This window comes from Astyanax mexicanus, chromosome 14, assembly GCF_023375975.1.
Source record: "Astyanax mexicanus isolate ESR-SI-001 chromosome 14, AstMex3_surface, whole genome shotgun sequence".
NCBI classification, from domain to species: domain Eukaryota; kingdom Metazoa; phylum Chordata; class Actinopteri; order Characiformes; family Acestrorhamphidae; genus Astyanax; species Astyanax mexicanus.
In genome coordinates, this window is record NC_064421.1 from 43,941,142 (window position 1) to 43,963,493 (window position 22,352).

At 39.9% G+C, this 22,352-nt stretch overlaps 1 protein-coding gene across 1 annotated transcript in view; it reads right to left on the bottom strand.

The window, feature by feature from the left end:
• Positions 1-22,352, bottom strand: part of pacrg (PARK2 co-regulated) — an 86,387-nt gene that overhangs the window by 11,838 nt on the left and 52,197 nt on the right. The window contains exon 4 of the mRNA XM_022672634.2: positions 21,634-21,783. Within this exon, the coding sequence (XP_022528355.2) occupies positions 21,634-21,783 (150 nt within the window). The remainder of the gene's footprint in view (positions 1-21,633; positions 21,784-22,352) is intronic.

Here is a 22,352-nt window from a genome sequence, read left to right on the forward strand (position 1 = left end):
GAGAGAACAGGCTGTGTGTGTGTGTGTGTGTGTGTATGTGCATCGTTTAGAGCCATGCAGCGGCTGTCTCCCAGCTGCAGCAGTAAAGCAGCGCCGCCCACATCTATATTTTATGGTGAGCGTGGAGGAGAGAGAGAGAGAGAGAGAGAGAGAGACAGCCAGATGGGTCTCCAGTGTCACACACACACTCCTCCTCTCACACACTCATTAATTACCCAACTCACCCTCCATCCCTCTCTCTACATCACCCTCCATCCCTCTCTCTCTCTTTGCCGGTGCTCTGGTTGTCCTCTGGATCACTTAATTTAATTAACTTTAACACGTAACCCTGAATACAGCGCAGTCCTCTACCCTATCACCAGCTGTTCCAGTCCTTCAGCATTGTTTTTTACCATTACCATTTAGAAAATATATTTTTTAGGGTATTTCTTTGCATTTTTGCACAAAAAATGGAAACAAGGTTGAGTTACAGGTCAGGGCAGTGTTAAGTTCTGAGTAAGTTCAGGCTAGACTGAAATAGAGTTCTATGTTCTGAATCAGTACAGGCAAATCTTAAATAGAGTTCTAAGTTCTGAGTAAGTTCAGGCTAGACTGAAATAGAGTTCGGTACCACTTTAAAATAAGACTTCCTTTATAAAGGGTTTATAAATGGTTTACAATTAGTTTATTAATGGTTACTAATTAGGTTGTAAATTACTTAAAAATCATTAATAATCAGTTATAACACATACGTAGAAAGGGCAAAAATGACCTGTTGTTTGCCAAATAGTGAACCTTCTTCTTGAATCAGTACAGACTACTCTTAAATAGAGTTCTATGTTCTGAATCAGTACAGGCAAGTCTTAAAAATACTTCTATGTTCTGAGTCAGCACAGGCAAGTCTTAATTATAGTTCTAAGTTCTGAATTAGTACAGGTCAGTCTTTAGTCAGATCCTGAGTCAGTACACTTACGCAGAGTTTTTGGCAGAACGGTCAAGTTTAAGTCTCAGGCTTCTGCATTTGCATCTCTGCATTAAATCAGAAGTTATTAATATCATCATATTTAAAATTCTCCACAGAGTAAATTGTACACACACACACACACACACAGCATGCAGAGATCCCTCCATGACCCCTGTGTTGTTCTATAATCCTTTTGGAGATAGCACAAAACAAAGAGAGAGAGTAAGAGCAAGAGAGAGAGAGAGAGAGAGAGAGAGAGAGAGAGAGAGAAAGATGGGATTTGGTGGGGTTTGATTGGCGTGCTGGGAGAGGAAGAACACTGACATTTAAAGAGTGTGTGAGAGCCATAACCACACACACACACACACACACCCACACACACACACACACACACACACACACACACATACACACTGAGAAAGCAACTCCTTATGGAATAGCCTCCAAAATGATGCAGTAGGAGTTTAGTATGTCTGTGTGTGTGTGTATGTGTGTGTGTTTGTGTGTGTGTGTGTGTGTGTATGTGTGTGTGTTTGTGTGTGTGTTTGTGTGTGTGTGTGTTTACTGGAAGTAGACAGTGAGTGTGAAACAGCTGCCAACTGTCCGACAGCACACAGTGAAGCAGCTAACTTAACAGGGTGCACAAATGTGTGTGTGTGTGTGTGTGTTACTGAGTGCAAAATTTACACATTTGTTTGTGTATGTGTGTGAATGTCTGCCTACTCCTATGTGTATTTGTGTGTGTGTTTGTGTGTATCTGAGTTATTTTACACATTATTTATAAATTTTATTTACTTTATAGAAAGGTAAAAATTAAACTGGATTCTTTAATGAACCGTACATGATTAATAACCTGGATGACTGGATTTTTATGACAATGTGATACTATTTCACTTTCAGATTGAGCAAAGATGGACGCCTGAATGTCTCAAACAACGGCATTTATATACTTTTATTTTATTATAATTTTTAGTACAAAAGCAATGTGTGCTCTGTTGTTCTTCACTTTCCACTAGTACTGAGTGTAAGTATATATGTGTGTGTGTGTGTGTGTGTGTGTGTGTGTGTGTGTGTGTGTGTGTGTGTGTGTGTGTGTGTGTGTGTGTGTGTGTGTGTGTGTGAATAGACAGAAGAGACAGATCGATGTTCAGGGTTTCCTCCTGCTCTGAGAGAGGCTAATTAAAGTTCAGCAGAAGCAATGGGAGGTTTATTCACACTCACACTCTCACACACACACACACACACACACACAACTAGCAGACTTGTGTGTTTTTAACCAACAACTGTAGGAAAGCATGGACAGTGCAACGTCTCACTAAAGTGAATCTATCACAGGTCTTGCATGTTTTCTGACTGGTTGTACTATGATGTGTTGCTCCACCCATCCCCACACTCTAAAAAACAGAGGTACGATATGAGTACTTTTTTGTACTCAAAGGTACATTCTTTATAATTGTACCCTCAATGGTACAATACTGGTCTTTACAGGGTCAGATTTGTTCCCTTTGAAGTACAAAGTGTTTTCTAACAGCAATAAGTACAAATTTGTACCATTTAACCAGCCAAAGGGTACATTCAGTATTCTGTATCACTGTACTAATAAACAATATATATTTTAATTGCACATTTTTTATTTGAAAGCCAGACAATTTTGGATCATCAAGTTCTTGACACATATTCAGTTGATGATAATGTTTATAATGTTTATAATCTTTACTGGCACAAAAATATGGGTACAAAAAAGGACTTTCCCTGAAAGGTACTTTTTTGTACCTCAATATAAGGTACAGCCCCAGCGACAAGCTTTGTACCCTTTTAGGTACAAATCTGTACTTACTTTTCTTAGTGTGCATAGTGTTCAATGATAAAACAGTTCCTTCCATTTTTCTCCTCTAAACTGTATTTTCATCTCCATTGTCTAATTAAAACAGTTAGTTATAATTAGACAAAGCAGCAGCAAAGCAGCAGAGCAACAAGTGACACAGAGTTTCCCCGATAGGCTAATAATCACTTACAAGGCGGTCCGAGGTCCTCAAGCTTCTGCTCTCTGAACTTTTGATTCCTTTTGCATTTTGTTCCTACCATTATAGAGAAAACATGGATGTTTCCAGCACAGGTAAATCACAGAAACAGCCAAGAGTCTATTATTATTATTTTCTATTTTCCCTGCAAAATGTTTATTTTTCAAGCAGGACTAAAATAGACTGAATAGTGAATGTTATATAAAAAAATGAATTCACCATGTCTTATTAAAATCAATTTATTTTTAACAATTTTAGTGATCGTAATGAAGTTATTAAATACATATTTAATATAAACACACATTTAATAAATAATATAAAAAAATAAATAAAAATAAACATTTTGTATGTGCATTCAGAGTAGCTGAGGTCTATTTAAGCTGTTAGCCAGCTAGCTAATTAATCCCTCTACTATTGATTATGTGGTGTTATTGTGTGTTGTTAATAGTATTAACAAACATTCTGTGATTTTTTTTTTCAATATGATGTTAGTATAAAATGGCCAAAGTGATCTAAGTAGTTGTTAGCCGGCCAGCTAACATTAATGTAGTTAAATGTGCTGTACTTGGTATTTAACCTTGGTCTCGACAAAGGCTTCAAAAGTGTTCACATTCATACATCATATTCACAAATAATATATAATATAAATATATATAATGTTATGGTATGGGGTTTTCTATGGTAATGTTATGGTATGGGGTTTGCTATGGAAATGTTATGGTATGGGGTTTGCTATGGTAATGTTATGGTATGGGGTTTGCTATGGTAATGTTATGATATGGGGTTTGATTTGGTAATGTTATGGTATGGGGTTTGCTATGGTAATGTTATGGTATGGGGTTTGCTATGGTAATGTTATGGTATGGGGTTTGCTATGGTAATGTTATGGTATGGGGTTTGCTATGGTAATGTTATGATATGGGGTTTGATTTGGTAATGTTATGGTATGGGGTTTTCTATGGTAATGTTATGGTATGGGGTTTGCTATGGTAATGTTATGATATGGGGTTTGCTTTGGTAATGTTATGGTATGGGGTTTGCTATGGTAATGTTATGGTATGGGGTTTGCTATGGTAATGTTATGATATGGGGTTTGCTATGCTATTGATTATGGTTTGGGGGTTGTTTTTAATGATAAATCATCATTAATGTATGATATCAGGGACCGAAGTTGAGAAAGCCAATATAAACAGGGGCTGAGTCAGGGGCGATCAATACGGGCTGATTGGGATTCCGGGGTGAGTCTAAACCCAACACACTCTTTGGAAAACAGGTCATCCATCAGGTCCATTTGACTTAATTTACACACACACACACACACAGAGCAGGACATGCAACCAAGTCGCTGGTTCTGTCAGCCCTGTTAGCATTCAGCTCCTCACTTGTCCGTCTGTCCCTGTGTGAGTCTGCTGGAGCACAGGCTGCAGCTTTACCAGAGAGGAAGAGAGAGAGAGGAAGAATAAGATGCAGAGAAAGAGGACAGAGGAAGAAAGTGGAGTAAGAAAAAGAAGGGAGCAAATAAAATAGACAAAGAGACAAATGAAAGAAAATAGAAAAGTGGCAGAAGGAAAAAAGAGAAACAATGTAAGAGAAAGTAAAATCAGGGGTGAGAGAGACTGTGAAACAAAGAGAGAGAGAGAGACTAGAGAAAATAAAGAGTGAGAAAGAAAGAGTGAGAAAGAAAGAGTGAGAAAGAAAGAGTGAGAGAGAAAGTAAGAAAGCAAGAGAGAGGAGGAAAGAGATAGAGATAAAGGGGTAAAAAGGGAAAGAGAGAGAGGGTCATAATTTATGATGTGTAGTGGAGCGAGAGAGAGGTGCATGCAGGGATGGATATTACGAGCAGCACTGGTTGGCTACTTTCACTGATGAGGTGTGTGTGTATGCGCATGAGCATGTGTGTGTGTGTGTGTGTGTGTGTGTGTGTGTGTGCATGTGTGTGTGTGAATGTGTGTGTGTACACTATAATTCTACCATACATAAGACTCTGAGCTCACAGTAAACAGAAAACCCCACAGTGTGAGAGTTAAACCTGAACGTCACCAATCCTGTCTACACTTAACCAATGCAACCTGTGTTCTATGAGTATGACTGTGCTAGAGTGTGGGTGTGACTGTGTTAGAGTATGACTCTGCTAGATTATAGGTGTGCTAGAGTATGAGTGAGACTGTGTAAAGAGTATGAGTGTGCTAGATTATGAGTGTGCTAGAGTATGAGTGTGCTGGAGTATGAGTGTGACTGTGTTAGAGTACAAGTGTACTAGAGTATGGGTGTGCTGGAGTACGAGTGTACTAGAGTATGAGTGTGCTAGAGTATGGGTGTGCTGGAGTATGAGTGTGACTGTGTAAAGAGTATGAGTGAGACTGTGTTAGAGTATGAGTGTACTAGAGTATGAGTGTGCTAGAGTATGGGTGTGCTGGAGTATGAGTGTGACTGTTTTAGAGTACGAGTGTACTAGATTATGAGTGTGCTAGAGTATGGGTGTGCTACAGTATGGGTGTGCTGGAGTATGAATGTGACTGTGCTAGAGTATGAGTGAGACTGTGTTAGAGTATGAGTGTGCTAGAGTATGGGTGTGCTGGAGTATGAGTGTGACTGTGTAAAGAGTATGAGTGAGACTGTGTTAGAGTATGAGTGTACTAGAGTATGAGTGTGCTAGAGTATGGGTGTGCTGGAGTATGAGTGTGACTGTTTTAGAGTACGAGTGTACTAGATTATGAGTGTGCTAGAGTATGGGTGTGCTACAGTATGGGTGTGCTGGAGTATGAATGTGACTGTGCTAGAGTATGAGTGAGACTGTGTTAGAGTATGAGTGTACTAGAGTATGAGTGTGCTGGAGTATGAGTGTGACTGTGTTAGAGTATGAGTGTACTAGAGTATGAGTGTGCTGGAGTATGAGTGTGACTGTGTTAGAGTATGAGTGTGCTAGATTATGAGTGTGCTAGAGTATGGGTGTGCTGGAGTATGAGTGTGACTGTGTTACAGTATGTGTGTGCTAGATTATGAGTGTGCTAGGGTATGGGTGTGCTGGAGTATGAGTGTGACTGTGTTAGAGTATGAGTGTGCCTGAGTGTCAGTGTGACTGTGTTAGAGTATGAGGGTGCTGGAAAATGTATGTGCTATAGTATGAGTGTGTCTGTGTTAAAGTATGAGTGTGCTAGTGTGTCAGTGTGACCGTGTCAAAATATGTATGTTAGAGTATGTGTGTTAGAGTATTACTGAGCTAGAGTATGAATGTGCCAGAGTATAAATGTGCTAATTGTGAGTATGCTTGTGAGCATTACTGGGAGTGTAAATGTGGTAGAGTTTGAGGGTCCTAGTCTGCAGTGGAGGTGATGCTGGAGTGTGTCTGCGAGTGTGATTTGTGGCAGAGTGTAAATTGAAGCTGCTCTGAGCTGAAAAGCGAATCGTAAATATGGGGGTCGCTCGCACACACACACACACACACACACACACACACACACACACACACACACACATGCGCAAACACACACCGATTGATGACACCGGGGGGGCGATGGATGAGAAACACATTCCAAATAAATATCACATCAATCTCATCAATCACTCGCACCCACCAACAGGGAGAGAGAGAGGGATAGAGAGAGGGATAGAGAGAGAGAGGGATAGGAGGGATAGAGAGAGAGAGGGATAGAGAGAGAGAGGTGGGATAGTCATGATGAATAATTTAAGGCCCTGTTTTGGCTAAAATGTTAGCCCTTGCAGGAGAGTGAATTATTTTCATTAATTATTGTCTGTGTGTGTTAGAGTGTTTGTGTGTGTGTGTGTGTGTTTGTGTGTGTTAGAGTGTGTGTGTGTGTGTGTGTGTGTGTGTGTTAGAGTGTCTGTGTGTAGGTCATGGTGGACAGAGTAACTGCTGTACCATTTAAGGTGGAATGGACTATTCAAATAAAATGACAGTTTTAGCCTTGTAGTTCCTATGCAGTGAGATGCTGTATAAAGTAAACAGTCTGACACACACGCACACACACACACACACACACACACACACACTGGTATGGTGGCCTGTGGAGTGTGCATGTGTCTTCTGGGGGTTGTAAAGTAAACATGGTCAGCACTGCTGCCGGCTTACAATAAGTGTGTCTCTAGCAATGTGTGTGTGTGTGGTGTGTATGTGTGTGCTGTGTGTGTGTGTGTATGTGTGTGTAAAGGTGAGGCTTGGGGCCAATCACAGTCAGTGTGAGAGGATAGGGCAGTGGGCTGATGGATCGATCCCCTGGAAGAAGAGGAAAGGGAGAGAGAGAGAAAGAGAGAGACAGAGATATAGAGTAAGAGAGAGAGAGACAAATGCTGACAAGTGCCCAATTAAAGAGACTCCCAGTGGAGGAAAGCAACACCACCCACCCAGACACAGACACACACACACACACACTCATGTTCACGCACACCCACACACACACACTTTCACTACTTAATGCACAGCAAGACTTTTTTTCTTTGGACTTCTTCTGTATCCATCCATTTACTCATTCTCCTTCTCTAGTACTTTAACCCTTGCATGGTGTTCTGGTCTGTGGGACCCGTTTTCATTTTTCATCAAATTATACTAAAAACTTTTTTTTTTCTAACTCAAACTCATTGGCATTGGCTCATTTTTTTGTGAAAAACATATATCAACACACATTTTCGATAAACACACACTGTTCACCCCCCCCCCAACCATTTATATTACATACAGTATGTTTGCCCAAGGGCTAATAAACATAGCTTCATTTGTAAATTTGAAACTAAACACATTTTCTACTCATATCTTGAGTTAAATTCATTTTCTTTTACATTTTATTAAAAAACTAATAAAAAAAAGAGTAGCACTTTTTGAAAGAAATGTAACATAAGAAAGGTAAAGGGCAAATATTAACCATGTAAGCTGTTTATATTGCTTGCAATTTAGGTGAAGCAAGCATGTGTAAAGCATTTTAATGTAGAATTGCTTAATTTTGCTGAATTAAATACAAGTAACAAAGTAAACGAGTGTGCGTGTGTGTTCATGTGTGTCTGTGTGTGTCTGTGTGTGTGTTATCTATGCTGATAAAGCAAACTACCAACAAACTACAGCTACCGACAAAACTTCAACTATGTGTTATATTAACACTAAGTGTTATCAAATTATCAGTAATCTAAACTATTACAGATCCAGGAACACCACTATACCCAATACAACATATACTACCAGTAAAATACCACCAAACTACAGCCCCAGCATACAGCATTATCGAAGTATATTGGGGGACAGTGTAGAGTGTACTGTAGTACAGTATAATTTTAGCGCAGTGTGTGGTGGTCCGTGGTTGGGGGACAGTATACTGAGAGTACAGTAGTATAGTACAATTGCTGGGACTGTAGTTGGTACTGCTGGAGGAGTATACTGACAGTATAGTAGTACCACAGTACAATGTGTAAGGAGCTATAGCACAGGGAAGAAACAGACCAGAGTTTTTTCCCTGCTGTGCTATAAATTTTCAGTGTCGTCGCAGATACAATCTGGCTGAGGGCGCCGACCACGCGTCAGACTGCGTGTGTGTGTGTGCATGTGTGTGTGTGTGTGTTTGTGTGTGTGTGTGTGGAGGATGAGGGATTGGTTGCCGCTGAGATTCTGGCATATCAGGCCCACTCCCCGCTGCCCTCAGTTTAGCCTCCACAAGAAAACCACTCTGAGACGGACAGAGCTAATTTACCATCTAACCCATTCTCCCTCTCCTTTTCTCTCTCTCTTTTCTCTCTCTCCTTCTCCCTCTCTTTTTCCCTCTCTCTCTCTCTATGAGAGATCCTGTTACAGTGTGAGAGTGTAACAGTGTTAGAGAGCACTGCAGTAATTAATGGGGTGTTGTAATAGGCTTATCAGGTGAAAAGCAGCTTTCCTCCTGCAGGAGCCGCTCACTCACTCTCTCTCTACATTACACCACACAACAAACAACACAACAAACAACACAACAGAACAGCAGGCGCTGATAAACAGCACCGCCAGCACTGCCAAGCCTTTTTCTACCACGCTGCTCAACAGCCCTAAACAATACTAAACAATAATGTACAAGAGGGTGGAGCAAGGCTTTATCCATAGTGTGTGAGTGTAAGTGTGTGTGGCCCCAAATAATTCTGCACACCAATTATAATACTATGCATTAGGGCTGCCCGATATATCGTTTAAGCATCATCAACACAATGTTTTCGCGATGTGCATCCTGTTGCAATATTTTGATTCTTGACACAAGAAGTAGATACACAGCGCTGTCTCCTTGTCTGTGTAAGTGACAGGCTTCTGCTGCCTGAGAAGCACGAGGGGGGAGAGGAGGTTTGAGGAGGGGAGGTTTCAGGAGTAAACACGAAGCAACTGCAAGGCCTCCATCCACATGGTTGGGCACGTGCTTGTAAACGCACAAGTAGAAAGCTATGCACCTCAGTCCATCTCAGTTTTGCGCAGATATTTCCAGTTACAGCTAAATGAATGCTTTTAATCACAAGAAAAATGCGAGACGCGTCATGGGCCCGGCATTGTTTAATAACTCGATACATATCGCCGAAAAAAAAAAAGATTTGCAATGCACCTTTTTCAATATTGTGCAGCCCTATGCATAATAATATATAACAATAATATGCATATTACTGTTATTCAACATTCAGTACCAAACCTATATTTCCCATATACCAAATACACACCAATATACTCTAATATACCCAATGCCCTCCACAATACTCTAATAATATGTATAATATACCCTACTATTCTCTAATAAAACTAGTACACTCAACTATACTCTGATAGAACTGATACACTCAACTACACTCTAGTAAACCTAATACACTCAACTATACTCTAATAAACCTAATACACTCTGACTCTATGACTGAGTGTATGTAAGGAGTGCGTGGCTGCAGTGCGGTGTGCAGTGTGGGAGGTGGTGGTGGTGGCGGTGGTGGTGGTGGTGATCTGCTGGTGTGTAATAGAGAGTAATGGTGTGTGTTGATGATCAGACAGTGTTATCAGCAGTGCAGCAGAATTACAGCAGCTGTGGAGCTCTAATGCTGTAATAATCTCAGCCCCCGCTCCCCGACCGCACCAATCAGCACAGATTACACACGGATCACTCACTACTGCAGATCCCTCCGCCTGACCCATGTGTTCCAGCTCATCATACCTTAATCTTTAACCCACTCACAACTCATCCACACCAAACAACAACCAGTATTAACCAGTATCTACTATGTTATGAATTATAAATAACTCAGAATCCAGTATGATTTCTCTTGAATCTAATATAAAATATTCAGTGTGTTCAACGTGTATTATTGATTATTTACCATAAATAAAAGTGTATAGTTGTGTCACTGTTGTGTATCTGTTAGCTGTATGGTGTGTTTACAACTCGGGATTTGTCAGTTATCCAGATAAATAAAGCCAAACTTAAGTCCAGTTCCAGTATGAATTTAATCTTTACTATAAACAGCGTTCCTGATTCTTCATCTCGGACCTGTGGCCTCACTGCACTCGGAGCGCTGCAGGGAACATTATCCAATCGGGAATATGCCTGGCACTGTCGCGACGTCAGAGAACTACCCGTACATATACTGTGTGTGTGTGTGTGTGTGTGTGTGAGTTAATGGAAAGATCAGTGCAGCAGGGGGAGAACTTCATTAACCTCCTAACACCTCTCACACTCTCTGATAGAGTCTCTGCTGCACACACACACAGTTGAGGTAGGTGTGGTAACTGTGTGTGCACAGTGTTTGTGTTTAATTGATGTTTTAAAAAACAAGTGTATTAATTGGCTATAATGTGTGTGTGATGAGGTGTGGAGATATCAGAACTGCAGAGAGAGGAAAACACACACACACACACGCGCACACACACAGTTATGATAGTTATATTTGTGTGTATTGCAATGTTATATTGTGTTGATTTGATGATATGAATGAGTACATCAGTAACAGTGTTTTTGCTTTCAGAAAATTTGTGTAAACAATCGAGAAAAACTGTAAAATGATCCTTTTTCTCCATCAAATACTATGTAATATTTTTTAAAAAGATAGATTGAGTGTACCATTACAGCAGACGTCGGCCATAGGCGGCCGGTTGGCCCGCAAGCATGAAACATCTGACCCGTGAGGTTGTTTGAACTATAATAAACGATAATGAAAAAAATAAATAAAATGCTTCTGTGGTGAGAAGCGCTGTAACTAATGATTATTTTGGTTCTCGACTAATCTGATGATTATTTTTTTGATTAGTCGAATAGTCAACGATTATTTCTGCCATGTCCTCCTCTTCTAAAAACTATAGAAACAGCTGAACATGAGATTCAATTTTAAGATTTAAATGTTTAGATGTTGTTTAAGTGTGGAAAGTATTGATATTTAGTGAGCAAATATGTAATCTGTTGTGTTTGGGCACTTTTGGAGACACAGAATAAGTTCTGAGGGAGACATTTACCCAACCTTTGTTTCATTTTGTATGGTTTAAAATTAACAATTAGTCGACAATTAAATTTGTAGTCAACAAATTTAAATAGTCGACATTGTCGATTATACTGAATAATCGTTGCAATCGTTTTGTACTTTTTTCATACAATTAAAGTATATTAAGTACAATAAAAAGTTGTTCCATTTTAGAACTCTTTAAATATACTGATTAATAATAATGTGGCTACATGATCACTTTAGTGCACTATAGCACAATAATGGTTAGTATACTTTAATTTACCTTTTTCACTAGGGATTACTGCTCTTCCCTGTGAAACATTGCAATTTGTGACACTGTTTCACAGATGAGTTGTGTTTTATACAAACCACACCCACTAAAAAAATGTGTGTGTGGTGTGAAAAGTTGTGTAGTGTGAAAAATACAAAGATCTGACCACTCTGCTGGGAGTGTAGTGTGAACATGGTGTTTTAGGATTCTTTTGTAAAGGCAATGGTTCTGAATTTAAGTGTGAGAATTCAGAGAACCATTTGGTGGAAAACCTTAGACAGACAGATAGTTCTATGTGTGACCTAAGAGTGTGACATCTCACATATATCGGTGTGTGTGTGTGTGTGTGGTGATAGAGCAGTCAGAGCTGATCTACACACTCACCCTGTGGAGACCACATTTACATTGAAATGAACACAGCTCAGCAACCTGCTACTGCTGTGTGTATATATGTGTGCGTGTGTGTGTTTGTATGCGTGTGTGTGTGTGTTTGTGTGTATTAGTCAGCAGAGCACGGTTGGATGACTCTACACTACAACTGCTGCAGAAAATGAGGTGGGGGGTAGACAGAGGGACAATCAGCCCCACTTCCACAGCTACTCTATTATAGTCTACTAGATACTGGAACATTGCTGTGAGGATTTGATTGCCTGCAATGTCAACAGCGTAAGTGTGGTCAGAATGATAGGTAATCACTATTCCATCTCATCATCTCCAACTCTACAACTCATCCCAAAAGTACTGGAGTGAGCATCATGGTTCCACTGCTATACAGCCCAGTGCTGAGGGACTTGCCCACGCATCACATTGGGCATGGTTCCAATATGTTCACGTTGAGTCATATTCTATTGCCAGTACTTCTCTGCAGGAAGTAGACAAGCTGCATGTGTGTAAGTGGTTGTGTGTGTGTGTGTGTGTGTGTGTGTGTGTGTGTGTGTGTGTTAGCACATCTGTGCCAGCAATGGATGCAACTCTAGGATGCTACTCAATCGAAAGGATATTTGGACATACAGTGCTCTGTAGGTGACAATGTTTGTGGGCTGGGTTAGAGTGTGTGTGTGTGTGTGTGTTAGAGAGAGAGAGAGAGAGAGAGAGAGAGAGAGAGAGAACAAAAAAGATAGAGAAGGAGAGAGACAGAGAGAAAGATATATATATATATATATATATACATATATAGCGAGAGAGAGAGAGAGAGAGAGAGAGAGAGAGAAAGAGAAAAGGAGAGAGAGAGATAACAAAAAAGATAGAGAAAGAGAAAGAGAGATATAATTATAAAATTATAAATGTTATAATTGATCAATTGTTGTAGGTAAAGGGAGAGCAAGAGAGATAGAGAGAAAGAGAGAGACAGAGAGAAAGATACATAAATATATATATATAGAGAGAGAGAGAGCGAGAGAGAGAGCGAGAGAAAGAGAGAGACAGAGAGAGATTGGAGAGTGAGAGAGAGTATGGGAGAGAGAGCGAGAGAAAGAGAGAGAGAGAGAGAGAGAGAGAGACTCTGCTTTCATGTCTTTGAGTTACATGTTTACACTCGTCACACACACTCTGATCACACCACAGTGAGAGAGTCTCCCCTCACCACACACCTGACCAACAACTTGGGGTCAAACTGTACAAGTCATAGATCTGTGTGACAATAAAACACACACACACACACACACACACACACACACACACACACACACACACACACAGGGCTGAGGTCAAGGTGTTACATGATTTACACACCCACTGAATTATTTATGTACTTGAATCACCAGTTACCTACACCTCTCTCTCTCCTTCTCTGTATCAGTCTTCTACACATATGCCTTCCTGGAATATAGCTGTGAGAAGATTTGATTGCATTCAGCTTAGGGAGGGGAATCAAAGAGCATCTAACAATACAATATTATCACAACACACTGCCCACAATAACTTTTAGATAACATTTCTGTGATTCCGTGAAACTCAGTATATTACAAGACAATTCTACATTTCTACAAGGTGCTTCTTGGGATCTGTGTTACTGAGAAGGATTAAATGCTCCTAAATGAGCAAAAAACTGAAATTTTCATAGAAGTCGACAAACCAATATTCTTAAATTGCAGGGCAAGTCTTAGAGAGCTCTATAAAAAAATCTATAATCTATAAAAAAAATAGCTAAATTTAATGCTACACATCAATGCAATATGAAAGGTTTGACATGATACAATATATTAATATATTGTCCCACCCCTAATTTAGCTCAGACTGAGAGAAAGCAGTCAGTAAGGTCAGGTGGCCATAAATCTTATAAAATTATTTCTTTTGTATTTTTTAATCTCTCAGTTAGGGGTTTGCCATATCATATCGTATTCAATAATAAAATATGTTTTGTATTTTGTTGCAGTAGTGTATTCTAGAATTTTTTTTTAATTCAGTGTTCAGTTTGGGCCATATCGCCCACCCCTACCCACTGTAAAAAACTTGCATATGAACAAGAACAAGTGAGAATAATTGTAACATTTAAACACGGATTACATTTTTTAACTGATTGACACCACTAATGTTAATGTAATTTATCATGGAGGAACGACAGAGATAGCATTTGTTCCAGACCAGAGCGAGACCATCTCTTCTTACAGGTCTTGGTGTTGTGGTTTTAGTTCACCCAAGTGCAATTACTGTATACACACCAAATCAAACAAACCGCAACAGGAGCTTCATAGGATTTTTAAAAATAGAAATCTGGTTGCAGTCTTATAAATAGTGAGCCTGTAACATTGTCTTCAAATTAAAGAGTGTGTCAGTCTTTTCTCTGTGCTAACTCGTCTAGTGTATGATTAGCATTAGAGATACAATGAAACTAGTCAGCTTGGTGCAGCCCACTGCAGGTTCTGATACTGAATGACATGGTGACCTCAGGGTCATGTGATCACGGCGGTTCCAGAGTGTCCCATTGTATTGGTTAATGCGTCAATTAGAGTGGAGGGTAATCTCGCTGAGAGCAGAATTAATTACCAGTTCTAATGAATTATCCCATTATTACACACTCACACTTACAACCGGATTACAGAGAAAGAGAGAGAGAGAGAGAGAGAGAGAGAGAGAGAGAGAATGGGTGGCCAGATTGGAGAAAAATCCTTGTGTTTAAGAAACATGATGTCCTTAGTGTCTATAAACATGACCAGTGGTTGTTCATTTAAATTTAGATACAGGATTCTTAAAGGAGAACTCTGGTGTAAAATGGACTTTTGTTGTAGTAAAACATTATAAAAAGTTCTTATCTTTGATGAATAGCACACCTCTGTTCTCCCACAGCGTTCAGAAATCCAGAAATGTTAACAGTTTGTCCAAAACACCCTTCAGACTGGGTGACACTGGTCATTATTAACCCTGTTAAATTGTTTTTTCCACCATTATCCAGCTCAAAGTAGCTCCACACCTCCTTGCTAGAATCCGTAGAGCCCTGACATTTACAACGAGGCAATAATAACTTAAAAAAAAAGTGCACAAGAAGCTTATTAAAAACACTGTTTACAGCCTATAACGCTAGCTTCAGCTCCGGGTGCTGCTATTACTGAACTGAAAATAACATAGACATATATATACATAGACTCTGCATAGCGTAGCAGCCGGTGCCAGAAGACAGGCTATGCGGAATCTATGTATATATGTCTTTCATTATCAGTACAGAGATGGCGGCGCTCGGAGCTGAAGCTAGCGCTATAGGATGTAAATAGTGTTTTTTAATAAGCTTCTTGTGCACTTTTTTTTAGTTATAAAAGCCTCGTTTTAAATGTCAGAGCTCTCCAGATTCTAGCAAGGAGGTGTGGAGCTTCTTTAAGCTGAATAACGGTGGAAAAAAGTGATTTATTGTTAAAGCTGTTAAAATTTCTGGATCTCGGAACGCTGTTGGAGAACGGAGGTGTGCTATTTATCAAAGGTGAGAACTTTTTACAATGTTTTACTACAACAAAAGTCCATTTTAAAAGTTCTGTCTACCAGATAAAGGTGGTGCCTGTAGAATGTGAGCATTCATGGCATTCTAGAAACAGAATCTTTAGGCCTGTTCACTGTTGGGTGGAGCTGCTGTGAATCAGACTTGTTCCAGCTCCTCCTACCCCACCCAATCATCCATGTGATTGAGAAGAAAACAAGACTCATTGGAGCCGAACCACCTTTCTCTATAACTCGTTCCTTCATCCGCCTTCTCAAATGGTCTCTATGGTCAAAAGGTATTTGCTGCTACTGTTGACCAACAGTTCCCTTGAGTCATGGGGCTCTATCTTACACCCTGCACAAGGGGCAAGTTGTGATGCTTTACACCTTGTCTTACACCCCATCTCACACCCCGTCAACAGTCTATTTTCATGCCTTGCGCCTGCGCCTTCAAAATAGCGTTGGAGTTTAAAAAATAAATCTACACTGATGGGTGTGGTGGTCTGGAAGTGAGGTGTGTTCAGGTACATTTCTGCTGTAATAAACAGAATAAAGCAAAAAAAAAAAAAACCTTGTTGTTTCCTTAAATAAGATGTTGGCGTATCTTCAGAGTGTGAAGGCACAGGTCAGTATCCTCCACTGAGACGCACAAAGCGCTGAACTGTTAAGAAATGAAAGTCTGCCTTTTACAGGGAATGGCAACTGCCACACTGATTGGTTTATTTCATGTTACACCCAAAACACACCTATGATTAATTTAAAAAAATAGTTTATGCCTTCTGCATGTTTTAAGCTGCACATACTTTAGACTGACAGCAATCTTTAGTCAAATAAGTCATTTAAAATGAGAAACTAATATTGTTTTTGAAAATGAATACATCAAATAAATATTGCAATGCGATACAATATCAGTATCTTCTTCCTAATTATCCCTAATTATTAGACATCAAAAAGAGGAAATAAGGTCACCCCACCTAAAAAGGCATGGGTTTTATTTTTATCTAAAGCTCACCCAGTTTACTGCTTACCTCTATTTAATTTCAGATTATTAACCTGTTTAAATGTAAAAAAAAAACATTGTGTGTGTGTGTGTGTGGTGATAGAGCACGTGTGTAAGACAGAGGAGGCTGAATTAGCTGTATCTCACCTTCGCTGGCAGAGATGAATGGAGGGGCCAGCGCACAGACACAACACACACACACAGTAACTGTTTTTAGATATTTCCATTGAAACTGCCATTCCACACTTTTAACCTGAATGAATTCAATGATGATGATAATGATAAGTTCATATCCCACATTTCTGAGTGGCTCGGCTCCTGTGTTTACTCCAAAAGGGCATGGACAACTCATCCAGGAGGTCCCAAAAGAACCCAGAACAACATTTAAAGAACTGCAGGTCTCACTTGCCTTAGTTCAGGTCAGTAATAAAGATTTAATAATAAGAAAGAGACTGACCTAAAAGAACACAACGGCCTATTGCAAATTTACCAACAAACATCTTGATGATCCCCAGGAATTTTTTGGACTGATGTGAGAAAAATTGAACTTTTTGGAAGATGTGTCCCGTTACATGTGGTGTAAAACAAACACATAATTTCAGAAAAAGAACATCATACTGAACGTAAAGCGTAGTGGTAGTGTGATGGTCTGGGGCTGCTTTGGTGCTGCAGGAACTAGGAATTCTGCAGTTTATCAGACAAACTTGAAAGAGAATGTTCGGCCATATGTTTCTGACCTCAAGCTCAGGTGTACTTGGGTTCTGCAGCAGGACAATGATCCAAAGCACACAAACAAGTCCACCTCTAAATGGCTTTAAAGAAAATTGAAGGTTTTGGAGTCATCTAGTCAAAGTCTTAAACAGGATGTTTATGCTCAAAAACCTTCCAATGTGTCTGAATTAAAACAATTCTGTAAAGAAGAGTGGACCAAAATTCCTCCACAGAGAGGTGAAAGACTCACCAGTTATCGGTAAAGCTAATAAACAAATAAAATAAACAATAAACAAAAAAACGCTTATAAGAAGAACTAGTTAGCTAGATTCAATACTCGCTGAAGAGCTTCTGAAACAAAGGGGTATGTATACAAACACTGGACAGGTGTAGGCAATCAGAAGCTCGGAGAGTGTGATTAGCAGAGTCTGGAAAGTTCAGAATGAGTACATGCTGGGAGTTGGAGTCTTTTAATGTGTGAATCAGAGCAGGCAGACTGACAACTTTAGGACTCACATTTTATTTTAAAAAGCAGAGATATTGGGGAGTATTATTTTAGATTTCAGATTACTACATTATTATAACAATACTTTGGAAGCTCAGTTAATAATTAGGTGGTTATATTAAAAGTTAGAGCTATTGTGTTATAGTACTATTGTAGTGTGTGTGTGTGTGTGTGTGTGTGTGTGTGCGCCCGTGTGTGTGGTGAATTTACTGCATGGTAGAGCACATTTCTCCTTCATAAGAGCTGTTGCTGCATTTGATAAACGATTAGATTCATCATAGCCAGAGAACAACAGAGGCATGCAAATTATATCTGCTTCACACACACACAAACACACAAACACACACACACACAAACACACACACACACACAGGTCCAGCTGCGGTAATGTGAAGCTTCAGGAGGTGTGTCTTATTCACTGCTGGTGTCGTCAGTGTTAATATTGTGGATAATGTGTGTTTGGGTTCTGCTGTTATTTTCTGTTATCAGTTCTGAAGGACTGGAACAGCTCTGCATCCAAACACACTCCTCATCATCTCCTCATCTAAAATTCACCCAATCAGCACACATTATTTTTCTGACGTATTACATCAGATGTATAACGTTCCCATTCCACCTTAACTGTTCCAACAGACAGCAAAGGCTGCAGTATTTAAGATAGAATGGAAAAATAAATTAAATAAAAAGTAAATTAATTGCTCTAGCAGCTCTACCCGTACATCTCACTCTTCCTCCCTCTCTCACTCTTCCTCTACTAGCTCTACCCCTACCTCTCACTCTTCCCCTCTCTCTCATTCTCTCACTCTTTGTCCTGCTCAGTCTTCCTTCCTCTCTCACTTATTCTTTCCCTTTCCTCCTCTCCCTCTTCCTCCCACTCTCATTCTCTCACTTCTCCATCTCCTCTCATTTTCTCCCTCTTCCTCTCTCTCACTCTTCCTCCCCCTCTCCTTTTCTCACTCTTTCTCCCACTCTCACTCTTTCCTTCCTCTCTCACTCTTCCTCCCCTCTCATTCTCTCTCTTCCTCTCTCTTCCTCTTTCTCCCTCTCTCACTCTTTCTTTCCCTCTCATTCTCTCTCTTCCTCTCTCTTCCTCTTCCTCTCTCTTCCTCTTCCTCCCTCTCTCACTCTTTCTTCCCCTCTCATCCTCTTCCTCCCTCTCTCACTCTTCCTCCCTCTTCCTTCCTCTCTCATTCTCTCTCTTTCTTTCTCTCTCTCACTTTTCCTTACCCTCTCATTTTCTTTCTCTTCCTCTCTCTTTCTCTTCCTCCCTCTCTCTCTTTCTTCCCCTCTCATTCTCTTTCCTTTCTCTCACTCTTCCTCTCCCTCTTCTTCCCTCTCTCACTCTTCCTACCCCTCTCATTCTCTCCCTCTCTCTCACTCTTCCTGCCCCTCCACTCACTCTTCCTCTACTAGCTTTTTAAGTAAGTCTGATGTTTGAGTAAAAGAGCCAATGGGAACTAATTAGCTGTTAGCCAGCCAACTAACTTTACTATAATTAAATATTCTGGACTGATTGTACTCTGTCTCATCCAGTGCTCCTGTCATGTTTATTTTCTGGTCTGTATCGAGTCTAAATACTGTTTATTTCTTGTTTTAATCATCACCGGAGTTTGCTTACTTGCAGGAGCTCAGGGGTTAAACTGGACTATTGTAGCTTCACGCAATCTTCAGTTCAGTTTAAACTTAAATAGATCAAACAGAGCTTAGTACTATAATTAAATGAATATGTAAATGGACATAACATACATGATCTGCACATTTATTATTAAAACATTACACTTACTTGATAAACTAGGTACACAGGAAAAAAAAATCTGCTCTGTTTCTTGTTTCTTGTTATGCTGCACTGTAAACTCAGTGAAGTCGGTCTGAGACACCCTTGGTTTAATAGAAGTCTGGCTTTGCCTTTGGTCTCTACTACACTTGCAAATTTGACAATATTGTGGACAATTTTATCGTCATTTCCACAGATTCATGCTACATTACTGTTTATTTAACTGTTTATTTAGGAGAGTAAAGCACTTTCATTTTTTAACAGTAAGCTTAGATTTCCAGATTTCCACTGAAGCTGGAGCATTAACATTAGCGGCTAACCACTAGTGGGTAATGCTAATGCTGCTCCAGTAGTGCTAGCAGCAGCTACAGGCCGATAATACTCACCTATGGATGCCCAAAGAGCTAGTACTTAACACAGTTAGCAGGTAATGCTAATACTGCTGGAGAACTAAACTGAAACTCCTGTATAACACTGTACTTCAGCCAAGTGGCTTTACTGCTCCTTACAACCTGACTGGTAGAATTCATAAATAAGGCAATCTGGACTATTAAAATCATTTAATCAATTAATGAGTGCATTTACTTCGGCTTTTACTTGATTGTAGACACTATGAACCCAAGATATTTTATGTTTTGTCTCGTCTACATCAATTAAATTGTTAATATACGTCTATTCTTGGATTTCAGGCTGCAATACATCCCAAAAAAATGTTGGAACAGGGATAATTCCACGCTAGTAATTAGGTAAAAAAAAGAGAATGTGATTTGATATCAATAGCTGACTGTAATGACAGGAAAAGTAAATTGAGTTTGAGTGTGATGTTTGTGATTAATGCAAGCTTATCACTCTACAGCCGGGTCCCAATAGGAAAGGATTTGGAAACCTACACTGGGATAAATGTGTGTAATGTAGCTGAAGAACAAAGCCAAGCGCTGCAGCCTGGGAATTGATTAGTAGAGTAAAGTGTGTGTGTGTGTTGTGTATCAGTGTGAGTCTGAAAGGAGTGATATCTGCTATTCTGACAGACAGACACACACTATGCCACTGTGTCGGTCATTGCTGTCCAGCGCACACACACATACGCTACCTGCCAAACTATGACACACACCACGTGTCACGGCTGACAGGTGGCCTCTGACAAGGACACACACACATTCACGCACACAGACACACACATACACACATATACACATCAAGTCTACAGGAAAGCTGTCAAGGTATATAAGAATGAAATACTGATTATATAGAGCAATAAAAAGCTGCATTAATTACATTATTATCAAAACATTGTATTTTCAGGGTTTGCATGATTAAAATGTATATAATATTGTAGTGCAGTACTACTGTAGCACTAAGTTATTGTAACACTGTACTACTTTTGCATTGTGTTACTGTAGCACTATACTGCTCTACTACTGGTCTGTAGTACAGTGTACTATAGTATTACTCTACTACTGGTGTGCTGCTCTATTGCAGCACTGTACTGTTGTATTGTTTTGTCCTATTATAACAGTGTACTATCTAAGTGTAGTCTTTCGTAGTATTGTGCACTGATGTGCTGAGTAGTGTTGTGCACTGTAGGGTTGTGTAGTATAATATTGTGCGCAGTAGTACTGTATAATGTTGTGTTAAGCAGTGTTGTGTATTGTTTTTCTTACTGTGTACGGTGCAGTACAATGTTGTCACATTGTGTTATGTATTTTAGTATAGTATTTATTTGTTTAGTATTGTGCAGTGTTGTTTTCAGCCATGTTGTATTGTGTAGTGTTTTTTCTTATTGTGTAACTTGCAGTACAGTGTTGTGTCACATTGTGTTAAGTACTGTAGGATAGTATTTGTGTAGCATTGTACTGTGATGTGTTCAGCCATGTTGTATAGTGTAATGTTTTTCTTATTGTGTACTGTGTAGTACACTGTTGTCACATTGAGTTATGTTGTGCTGTGTAGTGTTGTGTAGTATTGTGCAGTAGTGTTGTATAAATTTGAGTAGTGTTGTATATTGTGTTGTGTTCTGTTGCGCAGTGGAGTGTTGCATATTGTTGAGCAGTGCTGTGAAGTGTTGTACTCACAGTTCTTGTTCTTGAATATGTTTAGAATGGGCAGGATCTGTCTGTAGTACGGTACCAGCGCCTCCCCGACCAGCTCCCCAGATATCACAAGGTGCTGCAGAACCTTCAGAGTGGTACAGATCACCTGCAGGTTCCGTGTGTTCAGAGCATCTGAGAGAAATACATGATACATTATAATTACAACATTTTAACATATCTGTACTAAGAAACAGATAAAAATCCCTGGCAATTTGTGTGGCCTGTTACTGTCAATGTACTGTTACTGTAATGTTACTGTCGATTGCTGTTACTGTAATGCAGTGTTTCTCAACCAGGGTGCCGCGGGGGTGCCGTCAAAATATTGCGCCTCACGTGCATATTTCCTTTCCAGAGTCAGCTCGTGTCGGGGTGTGTCCCAAATCACAGGCAGCACTAATCGCGCTAATTGTGACGCGCTATTTTATTTCATATTCCGCCAGCAACACCCCCGTTCTCACCTGAAGTACTGCACCAGCACCCCCCCCCCCCCCGTTCTCACCTGAAGTACTGCAACAGCACCCCCCCCCCCTTCTCACCTGAAGTACTGCGCCAGCACCCCCCACCCCCCCCCACCCGTAAACTGGGGTGCCTTGACATATCGCATATATTTAAAGGGTCACGTGATAGAAAAAAGGTTGAGAAACACTGCTGTAATGTAATGCCACTGTTATTGGAGTTATTCACACATTACTTCTACTGTA